The sequence below is a fragment of the Mustela putorius genome, unplaced genomic scaffold (genome assembly GCF_011764305.1).
Source record: "Mustela putorius furo isolate JIRA1106 unplaced genomic scaffold, ASM1176430v1.1 tig00003893_pilon_pilon_pilon, whole genome shotgun sequence".
Lineage (NCBI taxonomy): Eukaryota > Metazoa > Chordata > Mammalia > Carnivora > Mustelidae > Mustela > Mustela putorius.
This window is the reverse complement of record NW_025422042.1, coordinates 72337-99028: the sequence shown is the minus strand read 5'-3', so window position 1 is coordinate 99028 and position 26692 is coordinate 72337. Positions and strand designations below refer to the sequence as shown.

At 43.7% G+C, this 26692-nt stretch overlaps 1 protein-coding gene across 5 annotated transcripts in view; it reads right to left on the bottom strand.

The window, feature by feature from the left end:
* Positions 1 to 25403, bottom strand: part of LOC123388184 (conserved oligomeric Golgi complex subunit 2-like) — a 40795-nt gene extending 15392 nt beyond the window's left edge. Inside the window, exons 1-7 of one of the 5 annotated variants that reach the window (XR_006602746.1) lie at positions 25209 to 25402; positions 9337 to 9497; positions 7919 to 7981; positions 5621 to 5701; positions 3675 to 3779; positions 1301 to 1409; positions 225 to 473 (exon numbers count right to left, since the gene is read on the bottom strand). Coding sequence is in view for 2 of the 5 variants with exons in the window: in XM_045067386.1 (XP_044923321.1) it covers positions 467 to 473; positions 7919 to 7981; positions 9337 to 9497; positions 25209 to 25280 (303 nt within the window). In the remaining 3 variants the exon portion in view is untranslated. Of the gene's footprint in view, positions 1 to 224; positions 474 to 1034; positions 1410 to 3674; positions 3780 to 5620; positions 5702 to 7918; positions 7982 to 9336; positions 9498 to 25208 lie in introns of those variants that run through there. The other 4 variants (XR_006602747.1, XR_006602745.1, XM_045067386.1 and 1 more) reach the window with 4 other exon arrangements.
* Positions 25404 to 26692: the final 1289 nt, after the last annotated feature.

Sequence of the window (26692 nt, the reverse complement as noted above, 5' to 3'; positions counted from 1 at the left end):
TGGAAATTGACCTGAAAATGTTCTGATCCGTACCTTCTTCCGAGGCAAGTCCCTCACCCCTACTAAATTAAGATGATCCCTGAGTTATGGCATCACTGGAAGAGAAAAGAGCGCATGCCTGATTCCTGCCATGCTGATGGGCTCCAAGCGGGACCAACCTTTTCTTACATCCAGAAGAGCAGGAACTAAGAGCATCTTCAAGGAAAAGCCCTGAGCTGTCTCGCACCCAGTCAAGAAACGAAGCCAGATTAGATGCTCTGTGTTTGTGGAATGAGGTGCATGGGGGCACAAACCTCATCCATGTACAGTTTCACCAGTACTTGCCCAACGAACGCCTCTGCATCCCGTGTCTTGTCAAATGTAGCTTAAGTCCGGAGGCAGTGCCGTATGATGTCCACATTGGAAGTCTGAAGCCCTTCTAGCAACAGGCCTCCCAGGGACTGCTGCAGCATGGCCGTAATGTGGGCTATACGCTGCAAGAACAGAGAGACCAGGAAAGAAGGTCCAGGCACAACAGTTTCTAAAAGCTCCAATATATGTGTATAATTTATATACATATGTGTTATATATATAAATCGAGCCTCTAATTCTACCAGAATATATGTAAGATTAAAATCCCAACATTTCCTAGAGAATAACAATGAATCTCTTCTCCCCATGATTGCTTTCTTTCTTTCTTTCTTTTTTTTTAAGGGTTTTTTTATTTATTTATTTGTCGAGAGAGAGCACAAGCACATAAGGAGGCATAGGCAGAAAGAGAAGCAGGCTTCCTGCCAAGCAAGGAGCCCAAGGTGGGACTTGATCCCAGGACCCTGGGATCATGACCTAAGCCAGAGGCAGTGGCTTAACTGACCGAGCCACTGAGGCGTCCCCTCCGTATGATTTCTTTGAAAGTAAGTCGGCTTCATCAAAGTGAAGTTTAGACAATTACGGAATGACAAAAAGTTATTTGCCTCTTAAGCTACGGAGTAAAAATCTGACAAACGTGCATTTAAAACCCAGTCAAGGGCTTTGGATAAATGAACTCCGACTACATCATATGATGTGTCAAGTTACATGAAATTCAGAATTAATTTTACTTGCATAGTTTGGAGACTATGCTTGTGTCTTTACACAAAATCTATCTAGTGTGACATAATGGAAGAAGGGTCCCAAGCAGGAGATACTGAAAAAAAAAAAAAAATTCAAAGCTAGCTTCAAAATCCTGTAAAGTAGCAATTATCAGGGGCAATGCTAGGTCAAACCAAAATCATCCAGGAAATTCGCAAACAGCAAATTGAAAATCGAAACCAACACTTACTGGTCTTACTTTGTCCAGAAGAGGCATGCCTTTGCTCTGAACAACATGAAACTGTAACTGGTTAAATTCTGTGGCAATTCTCTCCAAAATCTCTCTAGTCCAGAGAGGGCTAGTAGAGACAATTAGAGAAGTGTAATTCCCAAAGTTAAAACCTGCTACCCCCACCGCCCCCCATGCCTTACAGCGCTCAGGCACCTGCACCTGCACGCCATCAATTTTCAGGACAAATTGTCTGTGCAGCAGGCCCCAGGTGTGAGGGGTGAGGAGCGGGGAGGTCATAGAAGCCACCGACGCAGCCTGGCCCGGGCCACAGGGCCCAGGCAAGGGGATGGAGCTATTTTAGGTCAGTGTGGGTACAACTGCAGGTTTCCACCACGTTCCTCGGGCTCTCCCATTCGTGTCCTTCTTCTCCCTTCTTCTCCCATTCTCTAACCCCCTCCTCTCTCTTGCCCTGTCCTACCGTTCATACCCGAAGCCCCCTCTTCTTTTCCACCTGCCTCATTCTCCCTCCCAAGTACCTCCCCAGTACCAACTACTGCTGTCTCCTCAATCAGCTAAAACTGACTGCCTAGCAGCAACCTGGGAAATCGCTCAGAGCAGCGGACTCCAAGTTTACATTTACCCAATGGCAGAAAGAGCAAGCTCGGTGCTCCGGGAGCTGGTGAGAAATCACTCACAGTGCATCTGCCATCAAGTGGACTGGATACACTTCCCTCTTGCCCCCCACATTAGAAAGCATCAACCCCATTCAAAAGGAAGCCAAACAGTGAAAGAAAAAAAAAAAACATAACAAAGACCCCAAAGCCCCTGCTGGGCTCTATGAGGCATCCCACATCTGAGGATGGGCAGTCAGGTAGTGAGGAAACACACTGTAAGGAAACCCAAAAATGTCTGGAGACCTGCCACGGTGTGCCCCGTCCCAGAGCATCAGAACTGGTGTGGAGGGAAGGCAGGCGCTAGGCAGGACCAATGCCAAAGCCTAATCCCAACCTCTACTGACTGATCCCATGCGCATTTCCTATTTATCCTTATCTTGGCATTTCTGGGCCTAGCAGAGCATGATGGATTTACCATGCGCTGACTCTGCTCTGGCTTTCCTGACTCCAGAGCTCAGAGCTGCTCTTCTGGAGAAAAAAGTCCTCCAAGGTAATTCTGAGCAAGAAAGCACACAATGTCTGTTTATCAAGGACAGTGCTGCAAAGGGACAGGATTGTAGACACAGAGCTCACTGAGGTGTTTCTATCCGAGGAGCACAGCAGCAACAGCAAAGACGGGAAGAACACTGGAAGGCCAGCTCCCCACGGGCCGAACGTGGACATGGCCGGAGGGGCTGCAGGTGCTGCCAAGGGCTGCAGCAAAGCAGAGCCGCTGGAGACACATGGGCTGCAGAAGGGCCGCGTACAGACTGTCTGCTAAGTGTGGACGAACGGGGCAGAAGCACGAGTGCAACGGGCTAGAGACACAAGCACAGTGGAGGCTGACCACTTAGTTGAATGCCTTGATGTGAAAGGGGGCAGAGACCCAGGACCAGAGAATCGCTTCCTTTGGGATGTGTCCGTTCTTAATCTCCATCATGAGACATGTGGAGCATATGGTCTCTCAAGTTCCTTCCAAATCTAAAACCTTAATTCCTAAAATTTAGAAACCTAACTCCGCCTGCAGGGGGAGGGACTGTTAGCCTCACATAACAGAGCACGCAGGGCACGCAGGGCACCATGCGACCTTGACGCAGGCAGCCCAGCTGGTATGTGCAGAACCAGCCCGGGCTACTCCCACTGCACCACTGTGTGCCTCACGGTGCTGACAGGACCTAACTACTCATTTTCTGAGTCACTCATCTACCCTGGCTGATTGAAAATTCACACCAGGAAGGGAACAAGACAATCACAGTATAACAAAGAGAGCCATCATCTTTTTCCTATTTCATAAGCTTTTTCTTTCCTGTTTGTAAATTTCAACTGGATGTGCCCTATACTGTTTCATAATAATATAATGCTGGTGCAAAATACATCAATGATAATACTCTGGGCATGTCTAGGAAAAAAAATGAGATGGAGAAAAACCAAGATGAATGGTAGGTATGCCTTAAAGATCAACAGGACTTTGCTAGTCCTCAGGGAAGGTGATTCCAAATATACTTTTCCACTGCAAGCATAATGACGTGTTGGAACTGTGGTCTATAACCAAAGGGTTTATAGCAACGTGTTATAGATTTCACCATTTCATGCTCTCCACTCTCCTGGAGCTACATTCTAGCCACAAACCTGGATTTTCTTCTTGTTTAGAAATGAATTCTAACTAAGCTGTCCCCGCCTAATTAGACTGGATTTGAAGTATTAATTTATGTGCTACTTAGTTAAAAAAAAATGCTTACCTGCTTGCTTCTAGTGCAGAGGTTTCTTTAGAACTTTGTGAATTTAAGATTTTTTTCAATCTTTTCAACTGATCAAATAACTTGTATAAGCCTCAACACACACATCTATAAAAATAAAAATTAAGCAAAGAAAAAACGTCACCATCTTTACTCTTAATCATCTTTATTTCCCATGCTAAATGCAGGAAAATATAAGACCAAAAGTTAACTTCAAATATATAGGGCATGCTATATTTTGAATATTTCTATGAAACAAAGAATTCTCAAGAATGCAAATCTTAGTTCTAGAATAAGCATACTTCCATATTCTATTGCAGGTTTATAGAGAAAAAAAAAAAAAAACCCTAGACTTTGCTTTCTCATATTCTATACTCTTATTTCTTCTTTTCCCCATCCTGAATCTTTTTTTTTTTTTCTCAAAGATTTTATTTATTTATTTGTCAGAGAGAGAGCGAGCGAGAGCGAGCACAGGCAGACAGAGTGGAAGGCAGAGTCAGAGGGAGAAGCAGGCTCCCCGCGGAGCAAGGAGCCCGATGTGGGACTCGATCCCAGGTCGCTGGGATCATGACCTGAGCCGAAGGCAGCTGCTTAACCAACTGAGCCACCCAGGCGTCCCATCCCCATCCTGAATCTTTCTATTGGCATTTCTTTCCTATTTTTTTAAAAAGATTTGTTTATTTGAGAGAGAGAGAGACTGCATGTGCACGTGCAGGGGAGGGGCAGAGGGAGAGAGAGAATCTCGAGTACACATCCTGCTGAGCATAGAGCTCAATGTGGGGCTCAATCTCATGACCCTGAGATCATGACCTGAGCCAAAATCAAGAGTCGGACGTTTAACCAACTGAGCCACCAGGCGCCCCTCCATTTGTTTTCTTATGGCCCTTTATTCATGTTTTAACTTTGGCTTCCGATCGTACTGATCCTCTCAGTTTACATGTGCATATACCTATATGGCCAAGCACCAAATCATTAAAGACCTTTTACACTACAAATATTATCAAAGAGGTTGAGGGACATTATGAAAACTCTCATCCTTAAAGAACAAAAAAATACAAAGTCATCCATTCAATAGTTACTGAACACCCCTGGGAGCTCGACATTCATTCCGACAGGGGGTGGGGGAGGAGGGGGACATGAGAAAATAAAGCAAGAAATACACCCTGCTCTCATAAAGCTTACTGTTTTGTCTGGAAGCGCATGACAAGCATTCTTTGGAAAAAAGCTGTGAGGAGATCCAGAGGCGAATTAAACAGAAGGTCCCTCAAACAGGCTTTCTCCCCACTGAGATTTTAACAAATATGCTAATAATACACATAGAAAACATAGTACAGAGCAGCAGGCGAGAGTCAGAAGCCCAGACTCCCAATGCCCGCTGTGCCCCTACATCGTTATGATCATGAATGACATCGGGGACTCTTGAAACTGGAGATAGCACTAAGGGGCACACTCCCGGGGTGAGCCCTCAGATGTACAGAGCCGTTGCCTGTCTCACACACCTGAAACTAAGCCAACATCACATGCTAACTACTGGGAATCGAAAAAATTAAAGTGAACACCAGAACATAAAGAACACAGGATCAGAAAATAACAACAAACCTACGGCAGAATCCTGAGTTTGCTTTGGAAAGCCCACTTCTCCCCTAGTCTCTAATATAGGCCTATTTTCTTTACAGGGCCGCTGACAATTTATACAGTCGTTAACTGTCAGGCGCTGCACCGACAACATTTATCACGGTTTCTTGTTCTGGAAAAAGTGGGTGATCTTGAGATTGTGTGGGTACCTCTGAAATTCTGTCTTATTATTTCAGGTAGATAACGTGACGTAATGCATAAAATGCACATGCGTGAGAGCTTTGAAAAAAAGCTGAATAGTGCTGACAAGTTCGTGGAGACAAGAGGAGAGGGCTTCAACTGGCATGCAGCATAAGAAATCTACTGGAGGGTACCTTTTTCTTCCTTATGTCCTGTTGTTTACACATTAGTTCATCTACTGCCCGAATTCCTTCACTGACTGATGACCTGAGACTCTTTAAAAGAATAAAAAATAAAACGTATTACAGACATTGTTTTGTCACATCATCAAGTTCCTACATCTCATTCAATTCCACAGAACTTAATACCTGTGCTCCAGTACTATGCAGATATTGACCAAAAAAAAAAAAAAAAAAACATGATATACCAGACATAGTTACTGTTGAGGGGACTCATGATCTGGGGGCATAATGACACGAAGGCAGGGTCGCATGGCCAGAAGAAGAATGACACATATACAGTGAAAGTTATGGGGATGAGGGGGCTTAGAATGGAGAACAGATAATATGAAGCAAAGTACAGGAGAGTCTGGAAATGCAACGGGGCTTGAATCGGACTCTGAAAGCCATGTGTACACAGCTGCCGAGGTGGGGAGGGGATGGGGAGCAGATTAAGTGCAGACATACTCAGGGGCAGGGTCAGACAGGCACACAGCCATGTGCACTGCAGGCTTCCTTCTGGAGAGAAGCAAAAATAGGAATGGACGGCCAACTTCACTGAGATGAGGTCTTTAGATTCTGCATATTTTGGAGAATGAGAGAATGTCAAAGCACTGATGCATGATGATGAAATGTGGGTATGGAAATACCAGGAATCAAGAATGAAGAACAGAAGACCAGAAAAAGGCAGAGCACAGAGGTAGAGAAACATGTCCAGAAGCTAATGAATAAAGAGATAATTAGGAATTAGGGCCAAAACAAAGGTTAACAGAAACAACTAGAATGAAGTAGGCATATCACAAAAATTCCACAGGAAGGTGAATTAATTCACTCCATCAACATTATGAAACACCTCCTGGACGTCAGTATGGTGGCAGCCCACAGGGATACAATGAAGACAGATATAGTCGTATCCCTCAGAGGTCTGAGAATCTCACAGAACAGCTTCAGAGTTGGGACCAGAAAGGCAGGTCAGGCCTGTGGCTGAGCAGGACCAAAGTGGCCATAAAAACAGGCCATGGAAAAGGGAGGGCATACAGTGATGGCAGGGGGTGAGGTGGGACGGGAGCCTGTGTGAGTAGAGCAAATCTGCCTCCAGGGAGAGAAGAGTGGGAGGCCAAAGGAAGGCTAGGCTTGGGAAACAACACCACTATGAGGCCCCGGGAGGAAGAGGCACACCAAGGAGGCAGTGGGAGAGCCCCACAGCGGCTGGTGTGGAATCCAACAGCGGACCATGAAAATCCCTTCCATTCCAAGGAAAAGTACCTTTAACAAGATTTTGTAAAATTCAAATGAGACATAAACCATGGAAAGTATTGGCTACCTCAAGGCACAACTCAAGATTTTTACCTGTTTCACGAACTCTTTCCTGCCTGCCCCTCCCCTAGGCTTCTCAGCACTGATATTTCCATTACTCCGCATTTTTCTTGGTTCTAACCATGTACTGTGTCTTCCCTTAAATTATGTTCTCCTTATATTCTCTCTAGGATGCAGGCACTGTCTTAGCGGAGGGATGCACGAGGCCACTCAAGCTAGAGGAGACAGACAAGGAAGGATGGTGTAGTTTATGACAAATTTACGACAGGGCATCAGAACGGACAGAGGCCGTAAGTCAGGGCACCAGACACAGACGGGGGGGGATGGGGTGGGAGACAGGGCAGCACAGTTTTCTGTTAGAAGTGATGCCACAACTGCCCCTCCACTGTTCACCCAGGTGGAGTTCCTATTCCCAATGGCTTAGAGGTGGGGAGTCCCATTCCCACAACAGAGATTTTTCTGAGAGAACATGCAAATGTAACATTTATTAAGTATTACTTTTTATTTATATTATCCTTCAGTTCCATTAGGGATTACACAGTTTTTGTAGATCAGCCCAGGAACCTAACCACATGTAGATTACGTGGGGTGGGGGGGGGTATTTACAAGATTACAAACTTTTAAAATACAAGTCATTCGTAAGTTAGAAACCACTTACATATGACCAAAGTGGCATTAATAAGTTGAATTTGGAAATATGCTTCCTCTCCCCTGACATTTTAAGGTTGACTACTCTGAGAATATGTCTTCTTCAAATCGAACATGTTTTTTTTAGGTTTTTAGCATATGCAAAAACAAAATCATTTACAACTCTTCTGAAGGTGAATATTATAATCATGAACCGTTAAAATACAACCACCAGTACCACCAAACTAACAGATGAAAAGAATTCTTAGAGAAAAGCCGACGAGGACAACAGGCGTCACAGCAGACTGTTTTCATTAATTGGGGACTTACCAGAACTTCTCGTAACTGTCCCAAAGGCACAGAAAGTTCATTGAGGGCTTTGTCCATGCCAACCTAAAAGCAAAACCAGGTTGGCACAAACACATCACGATAAGGAGTAATAGTGACGTATCTATTTAACGATCAAAGCAGTACCAGATTTAAGTTATTTTTTTGGCACAACCGTATTTTGCTACATAACTAGCTAAACAACAGAAGTGTTATTTGGCCATTAATGTTGTTCATAGAATATGAAAAAAATCTTTTGAAATACATGGAACTATAAAAATAAGGGAAGTCATGAGAAACGAAAGTTTCCTTAAGAACAATTTGCCTTTAGATGACATTTTAAATGAATGTGAAAAATTTTCACAGAAGGTAAACAGTTCTCTGTCTGTAATTGATGATACTCAGCCAGCTGATGTGAAAGTCTGACGGGCTACGTCTCTCTTAAACATTATTATAAGCCTTGAGAAAAATAGAAATTAAACAGAAGTAAAATTTTCTAGGTTTTTAATCCTATTGGGATATTTATCTTAGTGGTATATTTCCCAAAAGCAAATGTGCATCATTAATTTTAATGCTTCTTGAAATTCCCACGGAGCTGCAACTTTCTGTGCTTCTCTGGACAAACAGATTTAAAACAAAATGAAGCATCAACAAGGAGACTTTTCTGCCAAGTAACAAAATTCAACATTTCTTTTTTTTTTTTTTTTTTAAGATTTTATTTATTTATTTGACAGACAGAGATCACAAGTAGGCAGAGAGGCAGGCAGAGAGAGAGGAGGAAGCAGGCTCCCTGCTGAGCAGAGAGCCCGATGTGGGACTCGATCCCAGGACCCTGAGATCATGACCTGAGCCGAAGGCAACGGCTTAACCCACTGAGCCACCCAGGCGCCCCAAAATTCAACATTTCTAAACAGCTTTTACAAACAATTGATAAGCTCACTGCAAATCATTCTTATATTTTTATAAAACCAAACTTTTAAAATATCAATATTGGCCAATGTTCCCTCAACCTAGCTCTGGCTAACAGATATACCTGGGAGTAAATTAAACATTGTAAGAGTGGTGGACATTTGCTCCTACAAATTAGTCTAAATCAAGGAAGACTTCAGGACTTAGCAACTAATAAAACAACCCCTTGGGTATTATTATCCTTTACTTTTCACTGTTGACTAATGAATTTGAAACATAATCAAACTAGAGCAACCTTAAATGAATAAAAACTAAAACAAACAAAAAAATGTATTCCAAAAAGTTTAGTTCTTTTATTAATGAAATTGGTAATTTCTTCAAGTTTCTGGTGGGGTTGGTGGGGTAATCAACTGAAAGGTTTCTAAAAACTGCCCTTTTAATAAATATGAAGGAGAGAGAAAATTGTGTGTGTGTGTGTGTGTGTGTAGAGGACTTGTGAATTTCAGGTTTACCAAGTTTGTGGAAAGGTTGACAAAATCTGCATAATCCTTGTTGATGAGCTCAACCATGGCTGTTTTAAAAGTTTATAGTAGAGTTCCAGATCTCCTCTTAGTTCCTCCAGCTGGACACGCTTCCTACAGTCAGACACAACGTGATCGACGTCGAAATCTTCCTGAAAATCAAACCAGAGAGAAAAAATGATTGCACTGATACCACATTTTACATAGAAAAATTAAGATCAGAGAAAGAATAAGAGGCCGTATTACTGCAGGGGAACACACACAGGGACATCAGGGGGTCTGCTCACTTCCTAAGATTATGGGAAAGGGGGCCCCTCACCAAGACCATTCTCTCCAGTTGCCTAACTCTACAGGCATTTTATTTCTTTTAATTATACATTTCAAAGAGGCTCTTCTCAAAATAGAAACAGCTTTTTCTTCTTAATTTAATTTTACTTTTTTTTAAGTTTTTATTTATTTATTGGACACAGAGAGAGAGAGACCGCAAGTAGGGAGAGAGGCAGGCAGAGAGAGAGAAGGGGGAAGCAGGCTCCCCGCTGAGCAGAGAGCCTGATGCGGGGGGCTCGATCCCAGGACCCTGAGATCACGACCTGAGCCGAAGGCAGAGGCTTAACCCCCTGAGCCACCCAGGCGCCCCTTCTTCTTAATTTTAAAAGTAACAAATGTTCACTGTCAAACTTTCAACCAACCAAGAAATACTTATGTAAGAGAGAGAAAAAAAAATCACCCACTCTCTAATTCTCTGCAGTTAAGCACTAATATTTATTTTTCTTCACTATTTAACACAGCGATTCACATCCTTCCAGACTTTGTTTTGGTCTTTCTCTTTACTTTTTTTTTTTTTTAAGATTTTATTTATTTGAGAGAGAGAGATGGAGAGAACAAGTGGGAGGAGGGGCAGAGGGAGAAGCCGGCTCTCTGCTGAGCTGGGAGCCTGATGCCAGGGTTCATTCCAAGACCCTGAAATCAAGATCTCAACCGAAGGCAGTCGCTTAACTGACTGAGACACCCAGGTGCCCTAGTCTTTCTCTTTAAAATATAAATTACTTTTGGGGTGCCTGGCTGGTTCAGTGGGTTAAGGCCTCTGTCGTTAGCTCAGGTCATGATCCCAGGGTTATAGGTTCAAGCCCTGCATTGGGCTTTCTGCTCAGCAGAGAGCCTGCTTCCCTGTCTCTCTCTCTGCCTGCCTCTCTGCCTACTTGTGATCTCTGTCTAATAAATAAATAATTTTTAAAAAAAATAAAATATCAATTACTTTTTAAAGAAACTGACTTATAATGGACACATGTTAGTTTCAGGCATACAACATAAAAATTCCATATTTTTATCTGTTGTGAAATGATCACCCTAAGACTAGTTAATATCCATCACCAAACATACACATTTTTTTCTTGTGCTAAGAACTCTTAAGCTTTAGCAACTTTAAATATATAATAATATACGGCACCTGGGTAGCTCAGTGAGTTAAGGCCTCTGCCTTCGGCTCAGGTCATGATTCCAGGGTCCTGGAATCGAGCCCCACATCAGGCTCTCTCCTCAGCAGGGAGCCTGTTTCCTCCTCTCTCTCTGCCTGCCTCTCTTCCTACTTGTGATCTATGTCAAATAAATAAATAAAATCTTAAAAAAAATATATATATATATAATATACTATGCAGCCATCAAAAGAAATGAAATCTTGCCATGTGCAATGACCTGGATGGAACTAGAGGGTATGCTGAGTGAAATAATCAGAGAAAGACAATTATCATACAATCTCCCTGATATGAGGAATTTGAGAGGCAAAGTGGGGGGTGTGGGGGTAGGGAAGGAAAAATGAAACAAGATTGGATTCGGAGGGGGGCACCTGGGTGGCTCAGTGGGTTAAAGCCTCTGCCTTCGGCTCAGGTCATGATCACACGGTCCTGGAATTGAGCCCCACATCGGGCTCTCTGCTCAACGGGGATCCTGCTTCCTCCTCTCTCTCTGCCTGCCTCTCTGCCTACTTGTGATTTCTGTCTGTCCAATAAATAAATAAAATCTTTAAAAAAAAAAAGATTGGATTGGGAGGGAGACAAACCATAAGAGACTCTTAATCTCACAAAACAAACTGAGGGTTGCTGGGGGGAGGGGTGTAGGGAGAGGGTGGTGGGGTTGTGGACATTGGGGAAGGTATGTACTACAGTGAGTGCTGGGAAGTGTGTAAGCCTGACAATTCACAGATCTGTAACCCTGGGGCTAATAATACATATTTCTAATAAAAATAATAAAATTAATATACAATAATACACAGTATTATTTACTACAGTCACTATGATGTACATTACATCCCCAAGGCTTATCTTATTAACTGGAAGTTTATACCACTGGACCCCTTCATCTATTTCCTCCACAACCTCGCCTCTGGCAACCACCAATCTGTTCTCTATGACTTCATTTTGTTTTGTTTTTTAGATTCCACATGTGAGGGAGATCATACAGTATTTCTCTTTCTCTGTCTGACTTATTTCACTCAGCACAATATCCTCAAGGTCCATCCATGTTGTTGCAAATGGCAAGACTTCCTTCTTTTTATGGTTGAGTAATATTCCATCGTATACACACACATTTTCTTTATCCATTCACCCCGTTGGTGGACACTTTAGTTATTTCCAAGTCTTGGTTGTTGTAAATACTGTGATACTCACTACCGTGAGTGTGAGTCTTGTTGGCCGCTAGAGCCAGGTGATCTAGAGGTATACCCTGGGTAACTGCAAACCTCGGGGCATCATACGAGCATTCAAGCTCCTTTCCAGGAGATACCAGAAAGCAGAAGCGAGGTAGAGGGACAGCGCAAAGATGGTACCCATCAGCTCCATCTTTGGAGAATACCTTACTAGGCTCCCAGATCCAGGTTAAATTAGATGCCTGCCCCTCAGGGCTTTAAGATAAGCAAATGAGCCTCTTTCACAGAAATCTGAACCCATTTCAGTCTGCTGCTTCTGTGCTGAGTTCCAGGATGGGTCAGTCTATTCGCGGGCGACTGCTTTAAGAACTGTTTCTCAGTTTGCTATAGCCTTGTGGGTCTCATGGGTGCAAGCTCTGATGGCTTTCAAAGCTGGATGTTTTGGGGTCTTGTCTCTTAGATGTACGTCTTGGAAGTTGGGGTGCCAGAAGTGGGGCTCAAACCCTTTGCTCCTCAGGGAGAAGCCTGGGGTTTTGAGTACCCTCCCAATCCCAGGTCGCTGTACCAGGGGTGGGGTTTGTGGCAAGACTGATTCTTACTTCAACATAGGTTTTTTTCCTTACTCACCTAATGTGTAGGAGTCACTCAGCTAGTTGTAGGGTTTTTTCCATCTTGAATGGAAACCCCATACCTTCTCTATGTATGTGTGTACACACACATATGTGTATACACACACACACACACAAATATTCATGCTCTTCTAAACTATTTCCCATCTAGGGGCACCTGGGTGGCTCAGTGGGTTAAGCCTCTGCCTTCAGCTCAGGTCATATCTCAGGGTCCTGAGATCAAGCCTCACATCAGGCTCTCTGCTCAGCTGGGAGCCTACTTTCCCCCCTCTCTCTTCCTGTCTCTCTGCCTCCTTGTGACCTCTCTCTCTCTCTCTGTCAAATAAATAAATAAAATCTTAAAAAAAGAATAAAAAAATAAAAAATAAAAACCCATTCTTTTAAAAAAATTCCCATCTAAAAATATAACTTGAATGTCTTTACATAAAACACATACATTTTTATTAATATTTTATGTGCATGCTGAGTGTCCCATTGAACAGATGTTCCAAATCTTTCATAACCTATTTCCAAGTATTGGTCTCACAGGATTAGCTATCCTGTGTTTCCCCTTTACAATACTGTGATACCCCGGTAGGCTTATATGCTTAGAGGCAATAAATTACTATCTACTTCCCCTGTGACTCTGCTACTCCATGACCTGTTTAGTCAGCAAGAATCAAATGTGATGATTCCCAAACTAGTTAAGGACACCTACACTTACTTTTCATTAAACAACAAACCAACAAAATATGATTGCAAAAAAAAAAAATCACTGTTCTTTTGAAAACTAACACAGCTACTTTGGAAAGATTTGATACAAAGAAATCAATAAGAAAATTTTTGCTAAGTTAGGTATGGGTGAGATGACCAAGTACCAGGCAGGGAGGGAGTGATCACAGGATTCTCACTCAATTCAGTTAAAGAAACTGAAACTGAATGCAAAAAAAGACAACATAGAAAGCTTTTTTTAAAGATTCTTTTTATTTACTTGAGACACAGACAGACAGTATGAGCAGGGAAAGGGGCAATGGGAGGAAATTCCCTGCAGAACAGGGAGCCCAATGCGGGACTCCATCCCAGGACCCCGGGGTCATGACCTGAACTGAAGGTAGATGCCTAACCTATTGAGCGACCCAAGTGCTGTGATAACTCAGAAATCTAATCTGCAGGCCAGTTTCCAGAGAAAAGACCTGGCACTCTGTTTCAATGGAGAATAAATGTACATATATTTTTTCCAATTAAATGCTAAGAACTGTATGTACCATTCCCTAAGAGTACTTGTTTAAACTGACTTTTTTAGTTAATCAACCAAAGACTGACCCTGCTAGTGTCGGAGAGAAGGACTTCATACCAAACCATAATTTCACAGTCATCTACAGAGAGCCACCTGCTCCTTACACTGGTGACCAAATTAGCCTGGACCTTTCTCTCCTGAGACCATCTCAGACCTTACATCATAGTTATGTAGTACATCACGGGAGGGGGTCTCGGTTCATAATCCTGGCCATCCTACTCACCAACTGTATACCTTTAGGTCGATCACTTTCCCTGCCTCAGTTACACATTGTTGAAGTTCTTGAACTTCATGATGGCATTCTAAATTGTATAACTGGGGTGCCTATGTGGTTAAGCATCTGCCTTTGGCTCAGGTCATGATCCCAGTCTCTTGGGTTTGAGTTCCACATCAGGCGCTCTGCTGAGCAAGGAGCCTGCTTCTCCCTCTGTCCCTTCCTCCTGCTCCTGCACTCTCTCACTCTCAAATAAAATCTTAAATAAATAAATAAATAAATCATATAACTTAGCCTCAGTGAACAAATGCTATTAGGTAATATTAGTACTCAACTTACCATTTATGCATTTGTTCTCAGATAAACAAAAGTTGCATAACACATGACTAAATAACTCGGAACATCTGTGAATACTGGGTTAGGCAGCATTTGCTGTGAAAAGCAAACCCAAACTCACAGTGCCATAATAGAGACCCATTTCACTTAACCAAGAATGGTTTTACTACTTTAGGAATGGTTTTACTTTATAGTGTAGATTTCCCAAGTATTCAAAAAGAAAGTATTTACAACCCATACATTTATGGTCAACTGATTTTTCACAAGGATGCCAAGACCATTTAATGGGGGGAAAAACAGTCTTTTCGAGTGCCTACTACTGGGACAAGTGAATATCTACATGCAAAAGAATGAACTTGGAACAGCAACGTCACACATACACAAAAATATAACTCAAAATGGATCAAAGATTTAAATGTAAGAGTCAAAACTGTAACACTCAGAGAAAACAGGTGAAAATCTGTATGACTTTGGATCGGGAAAGCATTCTTAGACATGATACACAAAGCAATAAGAAATATTAGATAAACTGAACTTGATCAAGTGTCAAAGGACACTACGGAGAATGTGAAAAGACAATCCACAGAATAGGAGAGAGTATCTGCAAATCATTTGTCTGACAAGGACCTAATAACCAGAATATGCAAATATACTCTTAGAACTCAACAACAAAAAGACAAATAACCTAATTTAAAAACAATCCAAAGACTTTTGAATAGACATTTCTCCAAAGATGATACACAGACGGTCAAGAGCACACGTCGGGATGTTCGACATCCTTAGTCATTGGGGAAATGCGAATCAAAAGCACATGCAGATGCCACGTCACACCCACTAGGACAACTATGGTAAAATAAGAAAAAGAAAAAGAAAAAAAAAGAAGAAGAAAAGTGCTGGCAAGAAGGCGGAGAAGCTGGAACCCTCCTGTATTGTTGGTGAGAATGTAAAACAGTGTGGCTAAGGCAGCAAACAGCTCGGTAGCTCCTCAAGAAGTTACACACGTACAATTACCCAGCAGTTCTACGTCTAGGGTTATGACACCGACAGAACTGACAACAGATTGGGAATTGCCACCACCCAATCTCAAGACTTACTATTAAAGCTATAGTGATTAAGACAGAAGGTGCCTGGCAAAAGAGACAGGTCCTTGGAACAGAGTGGAGAGCCCAGAAAAACATCCACACACACAGGCAAAGGCAACTCAATGGCAAGGACAGTCTTCAACAAATGGAACCGAACAATGGGACATTGATAAGAAAAAACAAAGAAATGAAAAGAATAAAAACAAACTTTTCACACCTTTCACAAAACCTAAACGTAAAATGCAAAACTTCTTAAAGATGACATAAGAAAAAATGTAGGGATCCTTGGATTTGGCAATGACTTTTCAGATATAAAACCAAAAGCATGATCTACGAAAGAAAAAAATTGATGAGAGGGACTTTGTTAAAATTAAACTTCTCTGTAAAAGACACTGTTAAGAGAATGAAAAGACGGGATGCCTGGGTGGCTCAGTTGGTTAAGCAGCTGCCTTCGGCTCAGGTCATGATCCCAGCGTCCTAGGATGGAGTCCTGCATCGGGATCCTTGCTCCGCAGGGAGCCTGCTTCACCCTCTGACTCTGCCTTCCACTCTGTCTGACTGTGCTCACTCTCGCTCGCTCTCTCTCTGACAAATAAATAAAATCTTAAAAATCAAAAAAAGAGAGAGAGAATGAAAAGACCAGTCACAGAGTAGAGAAAATATCTGCAAAACACATCCATGGTAAAGGACTTAAAATAAGAAATATAATATAAAGATGTCTTAGTAGCAACAAGAAATCAAACCTAATTTAAAAATGTGAAAAGAGCGGTGGCTGGGAAACCCAGTCAGTTAAGCATCTGCCTTTAGCTCAGGTCCTGGGACTGAACCCCACACGGGGCCCCCAGCTCAGCGAGGAGCCTGCTTTTTTCCCTCTCCTGCTGCCTGCTGCTACCTCTCCATGTGCTTGTGCTGTTAATAAATAAATAGAATCTTTAAAACAGAAAAAAAAAGGATCTGAAAAGATGCTCAACTTTGTATGTCATTAATAAATTGCAAATTTAAACTAGGTACTATTACATATCACGTAGAATATAAAAAATCCAAAGCACTAGTAATACCAAATGCTAGCAAGAATGTGGGACAACCGAACACTCATTCACTGTTTGGTCAGAATGCAAAATGGGAGGCACTGTGTGAGACAGCATAGCAGTTTCTCACAGAACTAAACACATTCTCACTGTAAGATCAGTAATTGTGCTCCTTTGTATTTACCCAAAAGAGCTTAAAACTAGTGTCCACACAAAAACCTGCACACGAATGTTTACAGCAGCTTTATTCTCTGAAGCGCCAAAACTTGGAAGCAATCCAATCTCCTTCAGTAGGTGAACAGGTACACTGTGCCACACCCACACAACGGATTATTCGACAATTAAAAGATGAATTATTAAGCCACAAGACTTCGAAGAACCTTAAATGCATATTGCTAAGTGAAAGACCATTCTCAAAGGCTAAATACTACATGATTCCAACTCTATGGCATTCTGGAAAAGGTAAAAATTAACCAACATTATTTATTTTTATTTATTTTTTAGGTCATCTCTATACCCAATGTGGTGGATAGAACTCACAACCCCGAGATCAAGAGTCAGATGCCCTAGCAACTAAGCGATCCAGGTGCCTCTGAAAAGGTAAAACTCTAGACAGTAAAAACATCCCGGGCTGAGGGGTGAGCGAGGAGGGTGCAGAGAGAGGAGAAGAAACAAGGCAATGAAACTAGGCTGTAAGATACCAACAGTAGGTAAATAACATTATACATTTGTCAAAACCCACAGAACTTTAGAAAGAGGAGTGAACCCTAATGTAAACCATGGATTATTAATTAATACTGTATCAATGCTGGTTCATCAGTTGTAACACATGTACCACAACAATGTAATACATTAATAATAGGAGATAGTGAAGTTAGAAGAAAAATATCTTCTCTTTGTACTCAGGTGTATTTCCTATCTGAACCCAGTTAAAGTACAAATCCCCCAAAAGGCCAGAAGTTGGTAGATCACAAGAGGTGTTGGAACACAGGAAAATAAATGAGCAAACCAGACAAGCTGCAGGTAATTAAGAACCATTAACCATCAGAGAAGCAGTGACATCACTCAAAATTAAAACCAAGTAGAGTTTAAAAGTTTAGCTACTTTACTAACTAGCTGCAATCAGGGATGGCAAACAAAGACTAATTCAAAGTAACCTGGGAATTAATCATTTAAAACTTACCAATAATCTGAAATTAGTAGCTTTAATGCTATGAAAATTACATGGAATTTGGAAAGATTGAAGTTCTCTAAACTGCCAAGAAGTAAAACACTCCTTCCCAGATACATGGACTTATAAAATCACTATATACTATCTCCACGAGAAGCAGAATCCCCAGAACCATCACTCTGTAAAGATGAGAAGTACTAAGAGGGCATATGAAATTTATGAGCTCTGCCCTGAAACATGTCCCATTTCATCGAGACAAAAAACCAAAATAGTTAAGCACTAATCTGCACACTACATAGGGGTTGAAAGACATAGAAAGTTTGTGTGAGCTCACGTATGTGTGTGTTTCCAACCATTCTTGAAAACAATGGACAACAGAGATGAATAAATGTCCCTGTATATCCCATAAATATTCCTCAAATATTTATCATGCAACTCCAGCTCTGCTCTAAGACCTGGGGACACAGTCATGAAAAGAAAAGACAAGGTCTCTGCTTTTAAGAAGCAGATATTCTAATGCAGAAATGAGAAAATAAATATGTAAACAAACATTATATTAATGAACAGTGATCAAATAGTGATTAATGAATAGTGATCACAGCTAAAAAGAAAACAGGACAGAGTAAAGGTCTAAGTGACAAATGGGATGTATTTTAACTTGGATGAACCAGGAAATATAGAACAATGAGTTGAGATCCAAATGACACAAAGGAGCTAGCCACAGGAAGTGTGGGAAGAGTGTTCCCGCCCAAGGTATCAGCATGTATACAAAAATGTCCTTGGAGCTCTTCCCTCCAGCGCCTGCTCTCAAATCTCTGACCCAGCTAGGTGGGGACATAATCTAGGACTTGTGTCTCCCAAAACTCATTCTAAATCTTTGTTCCGTGACTAAATTATTCAAGCTTGAGAAATTAAAAACATATGCTAACAAGATCTTCCCACCATCTACAGAGAGATCATCTTAAAAGCATCATGAAATAGTAACACTGAAATTCTAAAAATCTTCTGTTCTAACATTTTCATCAATTTTATATCAAACTCCTTTGTTGAATTTATATACCCATTTAACATATTTATGAAGAGACAAAAAAAAAAAAAAAAAACAAAACCTACATTCTGTAAATGTATTTATCCATCTAACAAATATTTGAGTACCTAAATACACTCTGTTCCAGCTGGTTTCTTCTCCTTATCTCTTTTTTCCCCTCAATTTAACACCAATCATAATCTATGTAGTCTTTTAGTTCGCTTTTCAAAATTAATTTCTTGAGCTATTTAAAGGAATTATCCAGTGCTAGAGTTCTCAACACTGGTCACACATTAGAATCACTTAAGGAACTTTTTTTTTTAAGATTTTATTTATTTGACACAGAGAGAGAGATCACAAGTAGGCAGAGAGGGAGGGAATCATGCTCCATGCTGAGCAGAGTGTCCCATGCAGAGCTCGATCCCAGGACCCTGAGACCATGACCTGAGCTGAAGGCAGAAGCTTAACCCTCTGAGCCACTAAGGCACCCCCTCACCTGAGGAACTTAAAAACAAAAAGCCCAAAGGGCACCTGGCTCATTCAGTCACTGGAGTGTGAAGGTCTTGATCTCAGGGTTGTGAGTTCAAGTCCCATGTTGGGTATAGAGATTACTTAAAAAAAAAAAAAAAGAAAGAAAGAGCCCAAGTCCCAGTTTGTGATTAATTTGTTTAAATGTTTCAAGAAATTTGATGCTAAATGTTGTAAGACTAGTTAAATAACAAAAAGATATATTTACATAATACTTCTTGCTCTCAAATTTTGAACAAAGAACTTACTAATAATCAATAACTTAGTAGACCAACATTTTATTTAAATAAGTTTTATGGTACTACAAAGAGTGAATTAGAAAATCAAAAGCAAGGAGAAATGGGCATGATGTGAACATGGGGAAGCAAGAGAAAGCAAGAAAGTATGTGACCGGGAAGCGAATGCTTAGCTCTGAGATCCTTCTCTGAGAGAAGGACAGATTAAAACCTAAAAAGAAAGAAAAGAAGGATCCCATGCACTCAAGGAAAGAGAAGTCCCCCAACATCCCTCCTGCTTTTTCCAATATAAACACACAGCTGGGCCGACTTACCACATCCTGGTTGGTACCGACTTTATCAACTTTTCTATTTAGGCCAAACTTGACCGGTCAATGATGGACGGGCTGTGTGCCAAGTGTACCAGTTGTACAACTGACTGTGTAATGGCTAAAACTGAGAAACCGGGGTGAAAATATCAAGAGGCTCTAAGGATTGCGGAAGAGCCAAGATTCAAATGATTACCACATACACACAAGACAAACTATGCAGATGACTGCTCAGTACGGAAGTAATTCAGAGTGTTATACTGTGGCATCAGCTGACCCAGACCCAGACCCAGAAGATTGCTGGAGTTCCCATCATGGACATCTCTAACCATATAGACGACACTGAGCAAATGCCAGATGATGATGGAGCCCCTCACTCCTATGTCTTAATAGAGTTCCTCAGCTCTCCTTTACCAACTTTTCCTGTTGCCAGTTCATATAAGCAATTTTCCTTACCCAGTTCCTCTGTTCTGAGCTATGGCTAAAGACACTCACTTTTTTATGTTTTGAAACTGATTATCTTGTACCATTTTACTTTTTGTTGCATCTTTTTATAAATCAGATGACCGCTCACAAGACAAAAAAAAAAAAAAAAAAAAAAAAAAAAAAAGGAATGGAAAGGAAAGATCAAAAGGGAGGACAAAAACAACAAAAAAAAGTTCTTTTTTGCTGGGAACCCTTCTTACAAGTGCCAATCAGATAAACTTTATCTGATGTTACATCGTCACAACTCCTCTACCATCAGGGAAAGTAGTTCACATAAGAAAATTTCTCTATAAAATGAGTTCCAGGCTTACATTCCATATTTGACTTATTAGAATTTCATTACGATGTCTGTCTCAAACTGATGCGGAAGAGAATGGAATCTTGTCATCAAGACGTGACATCGAACTAAGAACCCACAGGGTAAGCACTCAGCTCCTGTGATACGAAGACAGCTCCTGGGGATGGGCGGCCCTGGGCAACAGTGGCTGACCTGCGGGCCTGCGGCTATCTGCCCTCTGCCACTCTTCCCTCTTCCTCCTCTGTCAGCTGCTATCTCCAGCCACCGTCAACAAAGTCCACCTCAAACAGCCATCACTTCCCTCTGGTCCCATTTACCATAGCTAAGCTCCAGGCCAGGCATCCAGATCACCAGCCCTGTGGGAACTTCTTCTAAGGTAAGAGGTGGCCCTATTGGTGAAATGCAGGTGCCAAGGCATGCGGACATTGTGCCATCTTCTGCGCTATTCTTAATGTTCTGATTGTCCCACTTCCCTCAGTTCCCACCTGTGGCCTCTGGAAAGGAACATATTACAGTAGGATTTCCAAGGACTGATGCATGGGGGTCAGGAGATCGGGCCTGTGATTGGCCCCAACTAGCTGTGTGGCTTTAAAGGAAGTCATCACACCTCAGGCCTCATTTTCCTTATATGCAAGCCAGGATGGACTAGAGTCTTTTCAGAGGAGCCGGCAAAGATCACATAGATAAGCACCACCTCATTATACTAACAAGCAAACAGAAGGCTGGAGGCGAGTGATTTGCCCCAAGTCAGACATAAGCAGGCAGAGAGCAGAGCCGAGGATGGGACCCACATCTGCAGGTCACAGCTAATCAGCCAGCACAGTACAAACAGATCTGAGCAGCTGCTCATTCTTCCCCTTTTCCGTTTTGTCCATCAGAATGCATGCTCCTTGCAAACAAGGACACACAGGACCTGCTGCCTGTCTCAAAATTCCCAGTTCACCCAATTAGAACAGGGAGGAGCCTCAAGGACTTACCCCCCCACCCCCACACACGGTTCCTTTACCTATGGAACATGAGGGTACATACATTCACCGTCCAGAGGGCTCCTGCCTTCACTTCTCATGGAAAAGGTCATCATGTGCCTACCCGGGGTGCCAACGAAGCCACAGGTTCCAGAGAGGAACTGACACAGAGAAGTTCGAAGGAGGCAGACTGGCTCAGCGCAGAAAGAAACTGTCTACCAAGGAAAACTACCCCATGGGGGACTGATTCTCTTTGAAATACGTTCGAGTGCGTGGGAAAATGGTTTTTCAAGAGCTGGTGGACTGACCAGTCACCTGGTACATACAAGATCACATCCGCATTCTGACAAGAGTGGCTTGCCTGCAGTGTAGACCAGGGGCCAGAAAGACAAGGAAGGCGCATGGAGACTGGGTGAGAAGCTTCTACGGTGTGATGGCAAGGGCGCGCTGCAAAGGTACGAGAAGAGATGGAAAGAAGTATATGGACTCAAGAGGTTTAGGAAGCGAAATCCACAGGACTTGGTGTGACAGACTAGATTTTGGAAAGGTGACAGAGTAGGAGTTGACTTCTGGTTGCCCAACTCCAGGCTAAACGGATGAAGTGTTTCCCGAGAGAGGCAATAGAATAAGAAAGGTGGTTTTCAGTGGAGGAGGTGCTCATGAATTCCGTCTTGAACCTGATGAGTCTGAGGGGCCACAGACACATCCGAGAAGAAAGGTCAGCAAGTCCGATACACAGAACTGGTGCTCAGGAGGTGTGTGGGCCAGAGACAGGAATCTGCCTGACCTGCTGATAGGTGGTCATGAAGCTGCACAAAAGGTCATCTAGGGAAAGAAAGGAACACGAGGCTGAGCCCATAATCAGCATTCAGTGGCTACCAGGAGCATGACTTTGCACAGGAGACACATCAGAGAGGTAGAAGAAAGACAGGAAGCAATGCAGAGCATTTGGTCTACTGTGATGTCGAGTAAGGAGACAGAGAAAGGTCAGGTGCGCTGACTTAGAAACAGTTTTGGTAAGAACTCTTTAGTGGAACGACAGGGCCTGAAGGGTGGAAGGTGGGAAAGTCAAGTCAACCCCTGAGCACTGGCTGTGATGCGTGACAGTGACAGGGCAATACCTAGAGGTGGGGCAGTCAAGTGGGAGAGGATCAAACAGGAGCGCATGATGGGAAGGAGTGCAGGGGAGAGGATCCTCGCAGGCTCCTGGAAGGGCAGGAGGGCATGGACTCCAAGCCAGAGTGAAGACTGAACCCGAGGAGGAAGGAGAGCCCCTCCCTGTACCAGGTGAGGAGGAGAAGGGGACAAATACAAGAATGGGATCATGATCAGCAGGATGGAGGAGGTCCCGTGGGATGGCTGCTAATTTTTCTGTACGACTGGAGATGAAGTCATATGTTGAGATGGAAGAGGAAGGCTACATGTGATGTCAATAGCACACCCATGTAAATGGTCTAATTTATCTGTTATGACACTTTCTCCCCCTACTACCAATACCTTATGTCCTGCTTATCTCTTAGTTGGCTGTCAACCCAAAGGATTTTCGTATTTCTAAGCCGACAAAGTATGATGTTGCCAGTGCCTCTGCCCCAGGTGACCCTTCCCCATCTGCCATTCCTGCACTTTGATCACCTACCTCTTTTGCATACCTTTCCCCTTCTATTTCTCATTAGATCTCATAAACATGACTTTTTAAGTAGTCTCCTGCCACCAGTCAGCTCGAACTCAACAGATATGACCATGCAACTTCCTGCTGTAAACCTGACTGCAGCTCTACCGTGAAGACTGCATCAACGTGGACCCCTCAATGTATGCAGTGTCCAAGGTGCAACCCACAGCCCCACCCCATCTCCCTTTACCATCCCAGTCTCATTCCAAAATGTGCCAAACAAGACACCTATGTAGAAATACAACCCTGCCAGCAAGCTCTCCACTCATTTCTGCCTCGGAACTGTAACTTAACAAAACATCTCTCTGATGGAAACACAAATTGCATATAACCTTTATCTCCAGCTCCCACATAGGGGATCAATACCACTTTACACAGAACAGCTGTTCTATGTATTTTCCTTCTATGTATGAAGGGGTCACGTTCATTAACACTACAAATTGTACATTATATTCAGAAATGTCAGAGCCTTGAAAGAATATGGAATTGCTGGCATTCTAGCCACTTTCCCAGTTTGCTCTCTTCCTACCTCTAAGTCCTACTTTAGAACTGCTATTTTGAGATTTCTATTTTCCGAAGCTGCTTTGACCAAAGGTATTCTGTCAGCTCAGAGTGAGAAAGATGGCGGGGCGAGGAAGTGCGAGAAAATGCTAGTGTTAGGCCCAAAGAAAGCCTGACGAAGTCCAAAGACAGACAAGCTAAAGAGACTTCCGTGCTTTGAGATTCTTTAAGTCTGTGTGTGTGCCTTTTCTTCTTCCAATGACCTCTCTCCTCATCACGTGTCCTTCGTTAACAAAAGGTTTCTGGATCCGAGAATTCACTCTGTGCTCTCCTTCAGACACTCCATTCAATTTACACCTTTTATTACAGTGGCTTAACATCACCATACAAGAACAAGAGTACAATATACCTTCGTCTAGGCATCCCTACATATTAAAAATGATATGGCCACACTGCAGAGGATCCAGACATAAGCACTTTTAAAGCCAGAGTTTGGGAGATGTGATCTGAATGCAAGTATCAAAAAGGAACTAGCTGGTTAACCCAAAAAAGAAAAAAACATATTAAGACTTGAAGCCATAAAAAAGTAAGAAATTCAAACTCTTTTCAGAATTTTGGGTACCTACAGAGCCAAAACTTTTTAACACTGAAACCAGCTACTAAATCCCAATCCTTAGAAATTAAACATATACGTTTTGATAGTTTAACTACAGACCCAGAGGGATACAGAAAACAGATAAAGCTCCTCCTGGCTCTGATTCAAACCTTGGGACATTTTCAAGGCTATGTCTGATGAACCTTTCCTGTCAGTAAAGTCTTTTCAGTTTAAATTTCTATTCTGTAAGTTTATGTCCTACAGTTATCTGCTGCCAGCTTCAGGCTGACCTCACCAAGAGAAGTAGGGCAACTTTAGAAAAGGAGCTTGGTATGCTTTGTAGTACTGGACCAGAACCAGTAACGACAGTACAGTCTTTCAGATTTCTCATTCCGGGAGCTTAAGACGAAAGTCAGGCATAAACGTTAGGTTAAGTGCCTTTTTGACCCGATTCCTGGTAAGTACGTGCGTTCAGAGATGTGTTCAACGCTCAGTCGCTCAGCTTCTAGGCACAAGGCACTGGGAGGCTTCTGTCAGGCTGGGGGAGCGGCGGTCTGACTGTGCCGCACGGTACCAGAGGCGGGTCCTACGGGTCCGGGGCTTTTACGTTTAGCTCAAAACCACTTGCCCTGAACTTTCAGGCGTTTTCATTCAATGTGCACGATTTCACAGGAGTGCTTTCTCCAGGCTGCACCTAGCCCACCCGAGGCCAAGAGACTCACTGCGAAGTGCAGTGAGGTCCCCGCCGAGGACCCGTCTGGGGCGGGGACGCCCCAGGAAGCCCGCAGGAGAAGCCCGAGGAGAGGCCCTGGAGGGCCAACGCGGGCAGGCCACCCACGGCCCCGTTCCGGGGAGCAGAGCCCAGGCGTGAACCTTCATGAACTCGTCCTTGTGGAAGCAGAGCGTGTCCAGCCCCTTGGGCAGGTTCATCCTACTTCTCTCCATCCCGCCGGCCACCGCCTCTCAGCACCGACACTCGAGCGAGGAGAAAAGGTAGGAGGCTGCGCTCCCCAACGCTACCGGTGAAGCCACGGCGTTTCCACCGCACAGAAGGCACTGCTTCCTCCAACATGGCAGCGACCGCGCCGCGGCCAATGAAAGAGGATGCCGCAGGCCCGCCTCCGCCTGCCTCCGCCAAGAGAGGGGTGCGGACCGCTGCCGCTGGGCCAGCAGGTGATGCTGCCCCCATGCGGCAGAGGGCGACACTACAACCTCGCATAAGTTTCTGCGGAGCAGCCGGGACGCTGGTGATGCTGGGTGAGCGGGAGAAGGGAGGGCGGGGAGGGTCAGGGGCGCTCCCTCCCCACCTCGCCCTTTCCCTCGGAAAATCGGCCTGCGAGCCTCTTCCAGGACCTTCTCCCGAGATTGTCCCGCGGGAAGCACAGCCGTGGCCGGATGCTGGCCCTTTACTTCTGCGGCCGATTGTCCAGAGTGGGGGGCGCGTCCCGGTGTCAGGCCTCCGGTCCCCGTGCGCCGCCCCTGCAGCCACCTGGGCGAGGAGGCCTCTGTGGGAACCCGGCTTCTGCCCTTAGCCCTGGCACCCACCTGCGAGCGTGGCTTCTCCCCCGCCGAGCTTGGCTCCAGCGATCAGTAGGGAGGAAGGTGGTCAGCTGGCAGCCTCGGGTCGTCTGGGCAGCTCCCAGCTCCACTTTGGCTCAGCTGCGGGGAGGCCACAAGTTTGGGTTCTCAGAGCTCTTAAAGAGTCACCTTGCTACCGGCTGACAAAACACAGCCGACAAGTAGATGTGCGAGCATGTTTATGTCCAGTCCGCTCTAGAATGGGCGGAATCCTGTGTTTGTGGCTAGCGTTGGTTCGATCGCCACACCTGCCCCCAATTTCCGAGACCCCATCCTCCTCCTGCCATCTACCCCACATTTATTTTGAGATTTTTCTTTTCTCTTCCCTTGCTCTTTCTCCCACTGTCCTCACCTTTAGTGGGAATGTCATGGTCAAATGATGATTCATTTCTCTTTTTTTTTTTCTCCGTGAGGCTCTGACAGCTCAAACCACAGATCTCACGCGAGCCCTTCAGGCTGCAGCTTTGCTGTAGTAGCCCAGGCCTGGGCTGCCCCTCCCAATGCTGTGATCTCCCAGAGATAGCACAAGCAGTCCTTAGAAAGGGATGGGACACAGCAAGACAATGGCTTACAGTGAGTCTTGCATTCGAGTCACTCCAAACGGGAAACTGGTCACTTTTTTTAAAACGTGAGTACAGGGATGCCTGGGTGGCTCAGTTGGTTAAGCAGCTGCCTTCGGCTCAGGTCATGATCCCAGCGTCCTCGGATAGAATCCCACAAGGGCTCCTTGCTCTGCAGGGAGCCTGCTTCTCCCTCTGCCTCTGCCTGCCATTCTGTCA